The 15,731-nt window shown below is 45.4% G+C and overlaps 1 protein-coding gene across 2 annotated transcripts; it reads left to right on the top strand.

The window, feature by feature from the left end:
- Nucleotides 1-3,735: 3,735 nt before the first annotated feature.
- CUNH16orf46 (chromosome unknown C16orf46 homolog) lies at nt 3,736-14,188 on the top strand. 2 transcript variants are annotated; one of them, XM_028092681.1, is made up of 5 exons: nt 3,736-3,890; nt 6,672-6,758; nt 7,389-7,458; nt 8,959-9,206; nt 13,068-14,188. In XM_028092681.1, the coding sequence occupies exons 4-5, from the start codon at nt 8,997-8,999 to the stop codon at nt 14,061-14,063; spliced, it is 1,206 nt and encodes a 401-aa protein (XP_027948482.1). In that variant the 5' UTR covers nt 3,736-3,890; nt 6,672-6,758; nt 7,389-7,458; nt 8,959-8,996; the 3' UTR covers nt 14,064-14,188. The 2 variants fall into 2 exon arrangements, with proteins under 2 accessions (XP_027948482.1, XP_027948476.1); XM_028092675.1 differs by lacking the exon at nt 3,736-3,890 and adding an exon at nt 4,022-4,075.
- Nucleotides 14,189-15,731: the final 1,543 nt, after the last annotated feature.

The following is a 15,731-nucleotide window of genomic DNA, read 5'->3' as shown; positions in this document are numbered from 1 at the left end:
AACAGGCGTTGAATGGCCTTCCAAACAGTAAATCAAGAGAGAATTTAATTTCCTTGACCTCATAATTCCTTTTGAATGGTTTTGGTCTTAATAGAGCATTTTAATAAAGGTTTTGAGTAATGATTGCTAATAATTAAAACTCAAGAAACAGAACAGGTTACCCTAGAGGTATTACAAAAATCTTTTTATCACCTTAAAAATTTTATCACCTCCCCAAGTTTAAAGAAGTTGACAATGTTAAGTTTTAAGAAAGAAACTACTAGGGGCGGGCGCCTGGGTGGCTCAGTTGGTTAAGCGACTGCCTTCGGCTCAGGTCATGATCCTGGAGTCCCGGGATCGAGTCCCACATCGGGCTCCCTGCTCAGCAGGGAGTCTGCTTCTCCCTCTGACCCTCCCCCCTCTCATGTGCTCTCTCTCTCTCATTCTCGCTCTCTCAAATAAATAAAATCTTAAAAAAAAAAAAAAAACTAGGGGCGCCTGGGTGGCTCAGCTGGTTGAGCATCTGATTCTTGGTTTCAGTGGGGTCATGATCTCAGGGTTCTGGGATCTGCCTGCATCAGGCTCTGACCTCAGCAGAGAGTCTGCTTGAAATTCTCCCTCTACCCCTCCCCCTGCTTCTGTGTTCTCTCTAAAATAAATAAATCTTGGGGCACCTGAGTGGCTCAGTTGGTTAAGCATCTATCTGCCTTCGGCTCAGGTCATGATCCCAGGGTCCTGGGATGAAGCCCCACATGGGGCTCCCTGCTCCGCAGGGAGGCTTTTTTCTCCCTCTCCCACTCCCACTGCTTGTGTTCCCTCTCCCTCTCCCATGTAACTGTCCTTATTACTGCTTAACAATCACTATTCTTTCAGACCCAGTCACACATATGCCTTCCTCAGAAAGGGCCCTCACTTTACAAGGAGATTAAGTTCTTCCCTGCAAATGGCTTTACTACTATCTAGCCCCATCAGTATTTTCCCTTTCTAGGCCAGATTTAGGTTCACAGAAAAATTAAATAGAAAATACAGTTTTCATCTATCTCTTGCCTCCATCTTTCTGTTCTTGAAACATTCCTTGGCCAATTCTAGGACCTTATTCTACTAGAGCTTCTGATATCTTGATTCAGTCTGTAATTACAAAACAATTGTCCCTTCATGTTTCTGCTCAGTCATGCTATCAGGTTTTTACCTGCTAAACTTCAACAGTGATTACCACTAGCCCATTTAAAAGCAAGGTGTGCAGGCACAGTTACTGTAAAGGAAATCAGTTACCATCTTCCAACTTTCCACATGTGCTTCATGAGAACATGCTTACAGTCATGTTTAATTAAGAGTCATTTAGTAAAATACTTCGTTAAAATTTTTGGTATACTTCCCAGAAACAGAAAGTAGCTTTAATGAGTGGGTAACAAAGCCTTCTGCTAGTCAGGTGATTTCAAATTTTGTTAACTGATTTCTCTGTGGAAAGGGGTTCTTAAAAACTTGGGAAACTGCTATAACAAAACCTCTTCCATATGCATCTTCATATGAACAAGGTATCTCAGATTATATATGTTTAAAAAATGAATAAAATTGGGGCTGAATCTGTCTCATTCTAGCAGTATGTGACGTTTATCCAGATACAAGAATTGCAGAGGGGAGGAACAGTGCCACCCATTTCATTCCGATATACTTCCAGCAACATTAATATTTATCAACACATTTAATACATTCCTACTGTTTGTCAACTGAGTAGGGATAAAGACAATTCTCGATCTGGAAAAACAATGGACTTTTCGCCTTATGGTGTTTTTCACTTTCAAATTTGTTTCTTTTTGCACATCAAATTGACAAGACTACTCAATTAAGTCTTGACCATTTGACCATAAATGTTAGAATAAAGTTGTGTAGGAGGTAGAATTAAGAATACAATTACGAAGGCGCCTGGGTGGCTCAGTTGGTTAAGCGACTGCCTTCGGCCCAGGTCATGATCCTGGAGTCCCGGGATCGAATCCCGCATCGGGCTCCCTGCTCTGCAGGGAGTCTGCTTCTCCCTCTGACCCTCCCCCCTCATGTGCTCTCTCTCTCTCATTCTCTCTCTCTCAAATAAAAAATATTTAAAAAAATAAAATTATGAATTTAAGAAAAAAATTCTATCCTTTTAGTTTATATTTTTAAATAGATGTTGATGGGTATCAAACTTACTAGATTTCTTTCAGTACCTTTCAAAGGGTTGTAACATTTTTATTTTTAAGATTTTACTTATTGGAAAGGGAGAGTGCACGAGTGGGGTAAGGGGCAGAGGGAGAGAATATCCAAGCAGACTCCCCAGTGAGCGCAGAGCCTGATGCAGGGCTCAATCTCACAACCCATGAGATCAGGACCTGAGCCAAGTAGAGACTGGGACACTTAATTGCCTAAGCCACCCAGGTGGCCTGGGGTGTGACATTTTTAAATGCCAACATTTATGATACTTTCCTACCATTTAAATTTATGAACGTTTTATGTTTTAAAAATGTGCAATGAAGTAATGCAGTTTTGTACAGTTGTTTTTACAAGTATGAAGGCCTACCATTTCTTCCTGGTTGTGAGATACAAGATACAAATATGCATATTTTAGGCAAAGAAATTACACCTAAAAAAGTAGTAATATCTAGAAAAGTACTTTGTTCTAACATCCCAGAATAATTACACAATAGTCTTTCCGTAGACTTTCCAGGCATTCTAATTACTACTGTGGGTTCTGTTTAAAAAAAAAAAAAAAAAAAAAGGAGTAATACACAGCTATCTTTCCAAATGCCTCTTTATCACAGTGCTATAAAAGACATTCTAATGCTTTTACACAACAGAATTATTCACACACACACACACACACACACACACAACTAGAAAGCAGGCCGGCGTTAGAATCAGACGTGAGTTGGGTCCAGGCTCCACCACTGAACCACCTGGCCTGAGCCATAGGTTCCCACCGCTGGCTGAAGCTCGAGGTGTTCAAAAGTGCGAGGACCAAAGGAGGGGAGCAGTGGGTAGCTGTGCCCACTTCGTCGTCTGACTTAAGGGCGTGAGGCTACTTCCCTTCAGGGTTGTACCGCAACACGACACAAGTTCGACGAGCGCGACGTGGTGTCGCCAGCGGATTCAAACTAGTACTGCCCCGTCAGGCAAGCGGGGCCCGAAAGTTAAAGAGCAGATTCCACTAGGAAGTTTCTGGCCCGCAGTCGCTCTCCTGGAGGAGGGGCAATTTGGGAACAGCTGGCAAAGCTGGGGACCTTCTTGGTTGCCGGGCATCTAAAGGGTGAGGCCACGGATGCTGCTCAGCATCCTACAACGCGCAGAGGAGCCCCCCCCCTCAGCCCCCGCCGGCCCGACAACAGTGCCGGGCGTGAGATCCTGGGTTTCTGAGGGGAAGCCGGTCCCACGGCCCTCTCTTTTCTAACTCCACCGTCCGCGGGGCATCCGGCCGCTGCGTCCATCTCCCTGACTCGCGCTTGGTCTTGCACCTTACCTCAAACGCGTCCTCAGGCGCTCACAGCCGGCCGCCGCTCCTCAGGCGCGGTTGGGGCGGGGAAGGTGCGCAGCTGCGCAGAGCCTGCTGGGAGCACGTGCCCACAGCCGTCAGCCAGAGGCGTCTCCCGCGCTCAAGCTTTGTTACGCAAGGCGGGCCCTGCATCACTTCCGCGACAACCCCCCGCGGGCCCCGCCCCCAGCGCGTCCGTAACCCAGGGCAACTGTCGCGCTCGCCTGCCGGCGGGGACTTAACTGTCCCGGGGACTTCCATCCCGTGGGGCCCACAGAAGGGTGTGAGCGGCCGCGGCCGCTTCCCCCGCCTCCGGGGCAAGGCCCCAGACAACTCCACAGGCGGCAGAGCGACAGGCCCTGCCCGGTTCTAAAGGAAGCTGCCCTCCGAGGCGGGGAGGCAAAAGCGAGAGGTAGTGTGGGCCGGGGCTGGAATAAGAGTGGGCGGGTCCTGGGAGGAGCGGAGAGGAATGGGTGGGGCAGTGGGAGGAGCTGTTGAAAGGGCGGAGCCTTGTGAGGGAGGAGCCAAAGGAGGAAGAGGAGGGGCTCGTGGGCAAGTGGGGACGTTTTGCTGGAGAGGACAGCTCTTGAAAGAAGGGTAGGCATCTTTTGTGGCACGGCAGGAACTGCTGGATGAAGAGGAGGAAGAAGGATCTTGGAAGAAGGGAAGGAGCCTGGGGGAAGGGGAGGGCCTATTCTAGGAAAGGAAAGAGCCAGGTGTGAAAGGCCGGGGCTTTTGGAGCAACAGGTGGAGTGTGTGTCTTTGATGACTTGTGCTTTCATGTAGACTTGTAAGCTGTGTGACAGCTGAGAAGACACGCGTGGCTTTACTATTTTATTACCAGAGCTAGCTATCTAATAGGCATGTAGTGAGTGAATGGGTGTGAGTGGAAAGAGCGGAAGGGTTGGAGACTGGGACTGCAGGAATAAAGAACTGATCCGGAGGGATGGTTGTATAAACCACGCCCTTAGGATTCCTTCTATGGGTCATCAAAGCTGCTGTGCTCTGTGGGCACGTAATAAGCATAAGGCACAGATAAGTAACTTGGAGAGATAAGATTTATACTCCCGAAAATGTGAACAAACTGTGCAAGTTGAGTGGCGCATGTGCTTAACTTTGAGGCAAAGATTCAACTCCCTGCCGAGCTGTGTTCCAAAATTGTAAATTAGATTGAAGTCTTCGTATCATTTTCCTTTAGAAACTATATTACCAGTGATCAGCATGCCCAAGACAATCTTCAAGACCTATTTAACCACTTCATATGCCTGAAGCTCATACATATGAGCTTCATATATAGGAGCTCAACTAAATACAGTTCTGTATTCAGAAACTTCGCTTCCACCATAGCTAACAGTGTTTCTATTCATTGATTTCTTCACGCAACACACGTTAAGGATCCACAGGCCCATCCATTCAGAATTCCAGTTGAGACTGCCAGAAGCCCATCTGAAATTCTGACATAGATTCAAGATTCCTTTAAACCTGAAACTTCCAGGAAGATGGGGGGAGGGTGTAGGGCACAGTGTAGGGCCAGGGAGGTGGCAGGGAGTTTTAAGGGATCATAGCTTGCTTTTGACTTAAATGTCCTGCGCTTTTTACCTCTCCTGGCCCATCAACATCCCCCCCCCCCATTAATTACCTGGGAATGTGTCAACCAGATGTAGGAGTCTAGAGTAAGGCATTTGGAATCTGACTTTTTTAATAAGCAATGGCAATTAGGTGGCATGTATGTTACCACTCTTTAGTCTTTGGCAGACATCATTAATCAACCACAGAACTCTTCCCTGCAGTGGCCAAGTTTTAACATCCTTCTCAACACAACACTCTAGCTGTGTTGGGACTGTTTGGAACCGACAATTTGGAACCTATTCTTCATCCCTAATATAGACAGTAAATATTTTAAAAAATTAATAGACATAGATGTAAATTTCTATAAATCTTGGTAGGAGTCTTTTTTTTAAAAAAATGAAGTTTACCTAAATCGATGGAATCAAGAATCCTGTAGATGAGATTTATACACATAGGCCTGACAATTGTATAGTGAGGTGAATTTGCAGCCAGTTGGTAATTAGTAAATGCCCCAGTACAAGGCATATCCACATGGCATTGTCCTTTACCCTCTCCTCGCCAACATTTTATCAGTGACTTAGATGAAGTTACAGGAGGTATGCCCATCAAATGCAAGTCTTAAATTGGGAAGGAATGGCCAAGGAATGGCCAAACTCTGTCAGAGTCAGATTTGCAAGTATCTAAGCAGGTTGGAATAATGGTCCAAAACCAACAAGAGGAAATTTTAGAAAGATCTGATCCATTCAGAGGTCTATATCTAGTGGAAAAAAAGAGGAAAAAATTTTTAAAAGAAAATTAACGGCATGTAAATGGAGTGAGGAAGACAGGGATTATTAACAATTCATGGGGAAAAATGTAGAAGTTATAATTGACCTCATGCTGAGTGTTAATCAAGATTGGGATATAGCTTTTTAAACATGTAGCAATCTTTGTCCAATTAATAGGTGTAGATTTCAGATCAAAGGGAGTCAGATTTCAAAATAGACATTTCTAGCCAGACCACATTTGAAATATTACCCTCATTTCCAGGTACTACATTTTAAAGACATTGACAGGCAATTGTGCATTCTTAAGGTGAGGAAATTTGAGATTCTCTTCTGAAGAAATAATAGCCATCTTCACTTATTTTCAGGATTATCATGTTGCTTTTGGGAGGAACACCAGGAACTGAGGAGCATAAGTTTCAGGGTTGCAGATGTCACCCTATTCTTTAGAGCCACCAGCGGAATGAAACAAGATGCTTGTAAAGTAATGAGCTCTCAGTTATATGATGGCAAAACTCCATGGAAGTCAAGAAGTGGAATAGTATGACCTATTGATTTACTTCAACTCTGTAAACTAGGCATATTTTTACTATCGGAAAATATGGCTATTATACCCATGCAGATGTCTGCGTTTCAACATAAAAGTTAGAATGCATACCATTTGTAGGAAATCACATATCCACTCTTTTAGTTGATCTTTGATTGCTTCTTGTATACTTCTATTTCTCATCTCTTACATGAGCCGGAAGACAAGAATGGGCAATACAACTTGAAGGCATGGTTATTGGAGAAAAATTTTAAATTAAGACTGTTCTTTCCACTAACTGAATTCGTTTGTTTTTTTTTTTTTTTCTAATTAGGAAAAGACCACCAACATTCCATTTTAGTAGTGGAGCATCTTAATCCAGCTTGAACACCAGTGTTCCAGAGAAGCACCTAGCAATCTGGTATGCGGTAATCTGGCCATTTGACTAAGAATACTATGTTTACTGACTTCAGAGATGATTCTTACTTTTGGTCATAAGGAGTCAATATTGTTCCCACAATCTTCCATTAAATGAATTAAGTACTTATAAAATGCAGTATTTATAACAAATATGTAAAGTGCTCATAATAATGCCTGGCACATAGTAAGAGCTATTATGCAGCTCTTACTTTTATTATTTAATATTATCATTACCTGGGTTTCTTTTGGCACTTTGGAATATAATGTGACTAGAACTTCTGGTGCCCTCACTGGGTCCAACCTCTATTGACTCCAAAATAGGGGCTTCCCCAATATCGCATCTTTGGCCTCCACTGTTTGTTTGTCTCGATATAGAGATAATATCGTCTTCCTCTCAGATTTCACATATTCTCATGACATGTGAGAAATAGTTGAAGTTGCTGGAGATGGTTAACCTGACAGAGAGAAGAGTACATGGAACCTTTTCATCCTTTTCATAGGGCCGTTGGGGAGCTGAGGCAATGGGCCATCTTCGGATCAATGATTCTTCAATCCTTTGCAGTTACAGTGTTTGTAAATAGAATAGCACTTCTGGTTTTTAGCCACTCCTAATATCGTTTTTTCCTTTCAGATTTCATTCATTTCCTCTGATGTCATATTGGAAAAGATTAAGATGTCCAAAGATATTTGACCTTCCATAGGTAAATGGAACTTTATTAGAATCAAAATACCACTTTAAGCCTATGTGAAAAAGCCAAAATGGTAATTAAACAGATATTGTTATAAAAAGTTATTGATCTCTCCCTCAACAGAAAATTTAACACGTGGCTTTCTGGCAGGGATCAGGTTAGGGTGAGAGAAAGCAAAGTGTGTGGTCCCCAGTGGCCTCTGTGTCATTACAAGCAGGGAATCCTCAAGAAGGCACTGGCTGTTCATCAGCATGCAGCTGGACCACTGGAGGTCACTGCCTAGGCCCAGGGATTCATCTCTGAAGCTTGTGGGTTGCCCAGGAGGAACCTCTGTCTGTAGGAAGATACTATAATCATGCCCAACTTAGAGATGAGCAAACGGACCCAGAAAAGTAACTTGCCCAAGGTCGTATACATACTAATAGGATTGGAACCCTGGCTGTTTGGCAATCAAGTCTGTGCTCCTGATTAGGATGATAACTTTCCATGGGTGATTCAGTTGGTTAAGAATCTGAGTCTTGATTTCAGCTCAGGTCTTGATCTCAGGGTCGTGAGTTCAAGCACTGCGTTAGGCTCCATGCTGGGTGTGGAGTCTACTCAAAAAAAAAACAAAAAAACAAAAAACAAAAAACAAAAAAACCCAGAAACAAAAAAAGGATGACAACTTTCCTGACTCTTTGACTGATTATAAATGCCAAGTTCCATTTTTCAACCTGGAAAAACATCATTTAAGGATGGATGGTATCACCCTCATCATCACTGCCACTGCTACCGTTACCACGACATGTGGTCCTAGTGTGCTAGGGCTGCTTTGATACAGGACCACAGACTGGGTGGCTTAAACAACAGAAATGTACTGCTTCACAGTTCTGGAAGCAGCAAGTCTGAAATCAAGGCATTGGCCAATGTTGGTTTCTTCCAAGGGCCGTGAGGGAAGGATCTGCTCTAGGCCCCTCTCTGTGGCTTGTAGTCTTCTCCCTGGGCCTCGTCACATGGCCTCCCTCTCTGCATGTCTGTGTCCACTTTCATAAGGACTCAGTCATCCAGGGTGGATTAGGTTGAGCAGACCGACCTAGCCTAGAACACATGCTCCCCAGCCTCGACCGGTATCCAGAGTTGCCAGGAAGGAAAAGAAGGGAAAGTGGCCAGGTCACACGTGCCCACCACACTTCCCATGGTGTCAGCACAGTAGCATCTGGACTTTTTTGGAATGGACAGCAGGGGTGTTTAGACCTACATTCCTTGCCGCACTCTACCCCATGATGAGGGCCAGAGCCTCTGCTAGCCTCCCCCTGTCCTCTTCTCTTCAATCCCAACTCTGCTCTTTAATTAAATCCATTAGTCTTTCCAATTAGCTGTATCTTTTATTATATCAATATCCGGCAATAGATGGTTTTGTAATATTCCAGTCTATTCTGGAATGTGTCTGGATGTTATTTTGCCTGAGTTACTGATTCAGTTTTTAAGAAATGAATATTACAAACTAAGTTCAGCCCGCATTTCATGCTACAGGAAGAAGATGTTAAAAACCTTCAGCCACAATCACAGTAATGGATCTCTGTCAGAAAAATGAGACTGAGTTAGAAAATAGTGAAAATAACAAAATTCAAAGCCCAGAAGAAACAGAATTAACCTCTCCTTGCCCAGATGAAAGAAGTGAAAAGTATCATGTTTGTTGTCTTCTCAGTATCAGTGACATTACGCTTGAACAAGATAAAAGGGCCGGCGAATTTGTCATCGGAACTGGATGGGAAGAAGCTGTGAGTATCTCCTTGGCTGAGGTGCCTCGTGTGTCTGTGTTTTGATGTGAGCCTTTCCTTTTACTTTTGCCAAAAATAATTATTACTAAAAAATGTATAAACAATGAAATACAGAAACCTTAGGAATAGAGGTAAAATATAAGTAATGGTAAGAGCGGTACCTTTCATTGGGTATTTGTGGCCAGTGAGTGTTGGCAAGCACAGGACTAAATGCTTCACATACATCAATTCATCCAACCCCTCAACAGCCCTATGAGGTAGGTATTATGAACAGCCTCAGTTTTCAAACAAGGAAAACGAGGCACCCAAAAGGTGAAAGAGTGTGCCGAACATCACCCGGCCGGAGGCCAAGGCAGAGCTCGAATCCAGCTCTTCCGGGCTCCAGAACCCAAGCTCCTTAGCTGCTGTGCTAAGCTCCCCGGAGGCCTGGGATTTCTGTCCTAATGGCTCACTCAGAACCCCAGGGGTTTATTCTTAAACGATTCTTGGAATCGACAATAGAATCCTAAATTTAGAACCGTAAGGAAATTTGGTCTAATACAGTGATTCTTAGGTGATGCTTGGCACTGTCACAGAACTGAGGGTGAGGGGAAGAGGGTGCTACTGGCATCTACTGTATGGAGCCCAGAGGTGCTGCTCCACATCCCACAGCGCCCAGGATGGCCCCCACCACAAGGAATGAGCCAGCCCCGTCTTAGTTCGGGGCTGCTATAACAGAATACCATAGACTGGGAGCATACGCAACAGACATTTATTTCTTGCAGTCTGGAGGGTGGATATCTGAGATCAGGGTGCCAGCATGGTTGGCTTCTGGTGGGGGAACCTCCTCCTGTTTTGTGCTCACAAGGCCCTCCTTCGTGGTGCAAGTAGATCTCTTATATCCTCTTATAAGGGCACTGATCCCATCTTGACTTCATTAACCCTAATAACCTCCAAAGGCCCCACCTCCAAATACTATCACCTTGGGGATTTGGGCTTCAACAGAGGAATTTGGGGGAACACAGTCATGCAATCCATAACATGCCCTAAATGTCAGTAGTGTTGAGGTTGAGGAATCCTGATCTAATTGGTTTATTTTATAAATATGGAAACTGAGGCCAAGACATGGCAGAGCCACTCCCCTAAGTCCACTTGACAGTTGAAGGAGTCGTGTCGTCAGGACCCTCCTCTTGTACTCTCTCTGTGGCACCGCCCCACCCCCACCTGGTGTACACACAGGCTCATGCCCGCTAAGGCAGGGTTACAGACAGTTCTATTTGAGGATTTGAAACTTTCCAATTTAGAAGGTTCAGTTTACTATTGAAAGTAATGACTTTGAAATGTATCTATCCAAGGGCTGTTGGAAAAGAATTTTCTATTAATTGGAAGAAATGCCACATGTGCCCCATGCTGAGAGTATGTTTGCCACTCACAGTCTGTCGAGGATGATCGTGCCGTGCCACCTCCTCCTTCCTGCTGCCCATTGCTCTTCACTCTCTGCCCACTAGCCTTCCCTGGCTTCTCAGGCAGCCTTGTCCCAGGAGGGGTGTCAGAGGCCTGTCCCACCAAAGCCAGCTTCCGGCCCTGGCTTGTGGCCCTTTGATACTTCCTGTACTGGTGCCAGGGACCCATGGGCCAGCATTTAAATGAGGACAGAGAACACTTTGCTGGCAGCAGTTAGTGAGAGTTGCCTATGTTTGCAGAGCCAAGAGACCTCTCAGGATGGGGTGCCTCAGGGCTGTACATTTTTGACCCAGACCAACGCAACCAACATTTAGCTTACCTGTGACAGCCCACCTGTGAGAATCAAAAGAGCCAGGTGTCATTGACCCCCATCTCTGGACTTGGATCCCCTGCCAGGCCACCGGAACACCCTGGAGACGTAGATCCTCTATAGCAGCTTCAACCCAAGGCTCACCTGGGGTGTTTTTAAAACCACCCGCCCAGGTCCATCTTGTGAGTATTGGCTTAGTAGGTTGTGGTGGGGCTCAGGAATCTGGATTTTTAGGCAGCAGCTTAGATGACTCTTAGGGTCAAGCAAGTAGAGAACATTTGCTGACTCATCAAATGCACCTGTTTAATAGAACATCTGTAAACATCTGTAGAAAGATTAAAGCCCCAGAATTTAGGTTTCCCTCAATAATTATCCAGCTGAGTAAAAGTTGGCATGCTACATAAGCATGGCCAGGAGACAAATCCCCCCTTGTCTGAGGGAGCAGGGTGGTGGGGAGGGTGCAGGAGGGCGTATGGGAGTGTGGGACTTGTCTCATTGCAGCTGAAGCCACCTTCGGTAGAGAGGCCAGTTAGCCTGAGGATCTGTTAGCTAATGTGCTGGGACCCTTCTCTGCAAAAGCTGGGAAGTCACCTGGGAAGTCAGGGTTGAGAGCAGTGAGGTCTGAAGCAAGCAATATGGTCCTCTTGAAGACCCAGTGCCAACTCAGCAGCACATGAAGGGACAAGGTTCCAGAACAGAAGCCGGAAGAGTAGGCTGGGAGAGTTGTCCGTAGGCTGTCTCAAGAGTGCAGCTCAGGGCAGCGACCTTAGAACCCCCATATATAATTGCCATCTAAGAATTAGGACTTAACTATGCAAAAGAAAATGGGGTTTTTTGGTTGGAATATATTTGAGGTATCAGCACGGCTTTGGTAAGGGCTAGGACTTTGGAATAAGAAAGCTCAGGTTCAAATTCACCACTTATAGGCAGCTAACCTTGGGGAGGGCTCCTGTGCTGTTGCTCCAAGTTCCTTATCCGTAAATGCTGGCCAGAGGGCTGTACGAGGAGGACAGGAACACCTGATTCAGTGTCGGGCACTTACTAGACTTTTTGAAAAAGTGATGCTTCACACTTTGGAATTTGGGGAGCTGAGCACATGCAGTGAGAGGGTGCAGAGGTCAGGAGGGAAGGATGATAAAGGGATGTTTTTGTGCAAGATGACCAGAGGCTGGCTCCTCACAGCCTCTCCTTGTCCCCTGCGTGGGAATGCACAGACCTTCTGAATGTGGCAGAACTTGCCATTGGCTGTAATAGCGTTTGGAACGGCAGTTTCCACCTCTGTATACTGGGTATCAGAATACCTGAATTATAGTGCTGTGGTGTGGGTTAAATGAACCAATGCCAATACCAGTGGATCCTTAGCTCAGTGCCTGGAACATAGTAAAAGCATGGAAACTATGTTTGCTTTTTTTTTTTTTTTTACACATAAGTTTGCCAGATTTAGCAAATGAAGATACGGGATGCCCAGTTAAATTTGAATTTTGGTCAACGGTACCTAATATGTTCAGTGTTAAGTATGTCTCAGATGTGGTCCTGATTTTTATCTGGCAACTCTATTTAACGGTGACATTTGTGGCAAATTCAGCCAGGCAACTCTGGGCATGGACGGATTGCGGGGGTGGGGGGAGGCAGGTGGCGCAGGTTGCTGGGGAGTACCCTGACTCAGGGACCTGCCTCTGTTCATTGTCTCTTCCTCCAGCCCCTCCACACAGCAGTCTCCTGGGGTTTGGTAACAGAGCCTGGTGGTCTGAGAGAGCCTGGTAGGGAGACAAGTACAAACAGTTCTGATTTTATTTTAAGAGTCCTGACTTTATTTTGATGTGCATCTAAAAACATATAGTCAGCACATCAAGATGGCCATGTACAGATATTTTTGCTTAGTATTTTAGTATTAAATCCAGTTGCTATATTTCAGATTAACAAATACTGTTACAAATGTTATTACTTAGTATGAGGCTAAAATAGTGTTAAGATTAAAAAAAAAAAAGTGAGTCAATTTTAAGAAAAATATTGGTTCAGATAGGATGGCCAAAATGGGGGTGTGGCCACAGCTGGCCAGCTAGAGTTTGAGCAGCTCTGCCGGGAGTAACGTGCTGCTTTATTTGCAGGTCCAAGGCTGGGGAAGGACTTGTCCAACTGCCTGCATCTGGCCCAGGAAGAAGCTTAAAAAGGCGAAGGTGGGAGAAAGTACCAGCAGCTGCTTACTCTGTGGCAGTCTCTCCCAAGGGAGCGCTGAGGCCAGGCCTCAGGCCGAGGCGGAGAAGTTGGGGTCGGGGGCTCTGGCTGAGGTGGGTCCAGAGAAGGATCAAGGCAGCCCCTCCCAGACTCAGGGGACCCCTCCAGGCCCCACCGCTGCCTCCAAGGAGATTAGCAAGATCTGCTTTCCCCCCTACGGTCAGGGAGAGAAAAAAAGTCTGCAAATAAAGGAGTTTATTTGGTCCAAGGAAGACTGGGCCACCCCCGAGGCTCTTAGGGGCAAGGACCCGAGAAGCCCCAGCAGAGGTCCCTCCGTCTCAGACTCCTTGACTTCCAGGGCCCTTTTAGTTTTACCTCCCCTGAAGGCTTCACCCGCAAACGGCTTGGATGTTCTGGGTAAGAAGAGTAAGAAATTTTTCTTGCAGCCGGAAGAGAAGGTGCTGAGTGTGGAAAAGGATGAGTGTGTGGCTTGTGCATATGGATTGAAAACAGTTGATGGGAAAGGTGAAAAGAGACCCATTGAGCTGGCCAAGCACCCCAAGGGCAATGACACACTGCCTTTCCCTCCCCGGGTGGCCCCCACATCCCTGCTGGCCAATCCGGAGCGGTGCTGCCTGCACTGGTCCCTCCTGCCTGAGAAAAACCCGATGTGCCCTCCCAACCCCAGCAACGTGCGCTATCTCGCCACCGTGCAGCTTTTGCAGAAACACGGAGTGCAAAACTACAAAGCCAAATTCAAAGCCAGGGAGCCAAGACCTCCCGTCAGCACCCAAAAGCACGTTCTCACGGAGGCCAAGCAGGAACACAGGCCCCAAACGTTGGAGACCAAAATGTTCCCGAGAACTCTCTTGCCGTCCCTCACCGTGAGCAGAGTTGTTATTCCTGTCTCCACTCACAGACTGCTCTGAGTTGCTATAATAGAATTGCCTGGGAATAAGCACTGTTTGAATTCATTCATCCTCTCCCTGTCTCTCTCTCCCACCCCATCCCAGCTTTTCTTCCTTTCTTCTCTTCTGCCATACTCTTCCCGCCCACCCGCCCTTCCCTTGTCCTTTTTTTGCAGTCGAACCAGAGGAAACTGAACCTCATGGTATGGGCTTTGATGTATTCTCAAAACCCCCACATTTATGTGTCACCTGCTTCTGTTGCTCAGCCATTTACAAAATGCAAACTGGTAATGCCAGTCTCAGACTCTGCCTGCCTTATCTCTCTACTCCCCCTAGAAGCCAAGTGGATGGTGGGGACTCTGAAGGGCCTCCCTCAGTGATGCCCACGGCAGCCCCGAGCCAACTAGCAGGGGCTCTTTCCGCCCCACCCCCATGCCTTAAGCTGAGTGTAAGGGCTTGTTTAGACCAAATTGTTTCCTGATCTTTTGAACCAGGCAAGTATCTATCTCTTGATTTATTTTCTCTTGCAACAAAGATCTGGAACATTGCTTTAATAGGTAACTCCAGCCTGTGTCCAGATAAATATCCTTGTGTCCAAGGTGTCATATCCTTAAATCCACGGATAGATCATATCCACTCCATGCTGCATATCCCAGGGTTTTTCATATACTTATGTTATAGCCTCGTGCTAGTCTCCATGTCTGCAAAAGTTTTAGCCACAGATCTATAAAGTCCATCTTGAGAAGCAGGTTAAGAATAATTATTTGGAAAAAAATGTCACTGTGATTGTAATTGTCACCCCACATGCTTCCTCCAGCCTTACCTTGCATCTAATATTTGGGAACTCACAACCTCAGGCAGACTCTTACAGAATAGGGATGTTACTTTCTCCCTTCTGTCTGCCTTCTTCCCTCATTTTACCCCAATGCATATTTCCTGAAGTTGTATATAAATGAAACATTTGTAAATGAGTTATATTTTAAGTGCCAAGTGACAATGCTACGTAGAGAAATGCTCTGAAAAACCATTTTGTAATATGAATAACCATTTAGCTGCTCTGTAATTACATAGTTTGCATTTGCTTAAGGTAGGTTGTACTTGAACTCTGGACTTTCTGTCCCCTAAATGATGGGTAGACAGATTATATGACTGTATTTGTAAACATCTGCTTTTCACAATTGGTCTTTGTAATGTCTTTTCTCTTAGTTTAGGTTTTTTTATTGTTTTGTGATTTCTATTTACAAAACACCGGAAATGCAGGAATGATTATAGTACAACTGTCATTAAAAGGTGTATTTTGCCTCCTGAGGTTGGACTCTTTTTCATAGTCTAGAAACAATTCAGGTTCTGCCCACCTCTTCTCTGAATGAACAAACCATCTGGATTTTGCCCCCAAGAAACTCTGATTTCCCACTGTGTCTGGACCATGAGGTGTTGGATCCTGTGCTCTGTGAGGACCCTCCAGCTCTAGCCTGCCCACCTAAGTCAGTGGTTCTTCAAGCCCTGTCTAATAAACAGCAAGATCATGACTAAGCTCAGTATGTAAAACAGGCAAGAGTGCTGAAACACGGAGTGAAGCGCATCTACCAGCACGAGCCAGGGACAGAGCCCACCAACTCAGTCCAGGGTGCTTACGTTTTGAGATCTTGAGGCAATCTGAAAACACTTGTTAAAACAAAATTTTTTTCT

Source organism: Eumetopias jubatus, unplaced genomic scaffold (genome assembly GCF_037043125.1).
Source record: "Eumetopias jubatus isolate StellerSeaLion01/CBP00866 unplaced genomic scaffold, mEumJub1_p1.0 scaffold_10, whole genome shotgun sequence".
Taxonomy (NCBI): domain Eukaryota; kingdom Metazoa; phylum Chordata; class Mammalia; order Carnivora; family Otariidae; genus Eumetopias; species Eumetopias jubatus.
The sequence above is the reverse complement of the archived record's forward strand: the minus strand, read 5'-3'. Positions and strand labels throughout refer to the sequence as shown.

What these genes read in the sequence shown, in the direction of transcription:
- CUNH16orf46 (XM_028092681.1), top strand. Translation starts at nt 8,997, where the DNA reads ATGGATCTCTGTCAGAAAAATGAGACTGAGTTAGAAAATAGTGAAAAT. An exon ending in GAACTGGATGGGAAGAAGCT is followed by an intron (nt 9,207 to 13,067) that starts GTGAGTATCTCC and finishes CTTTATTTGCAG; the next exon opens with GTCCAAGGCTGGGGAAGGAC.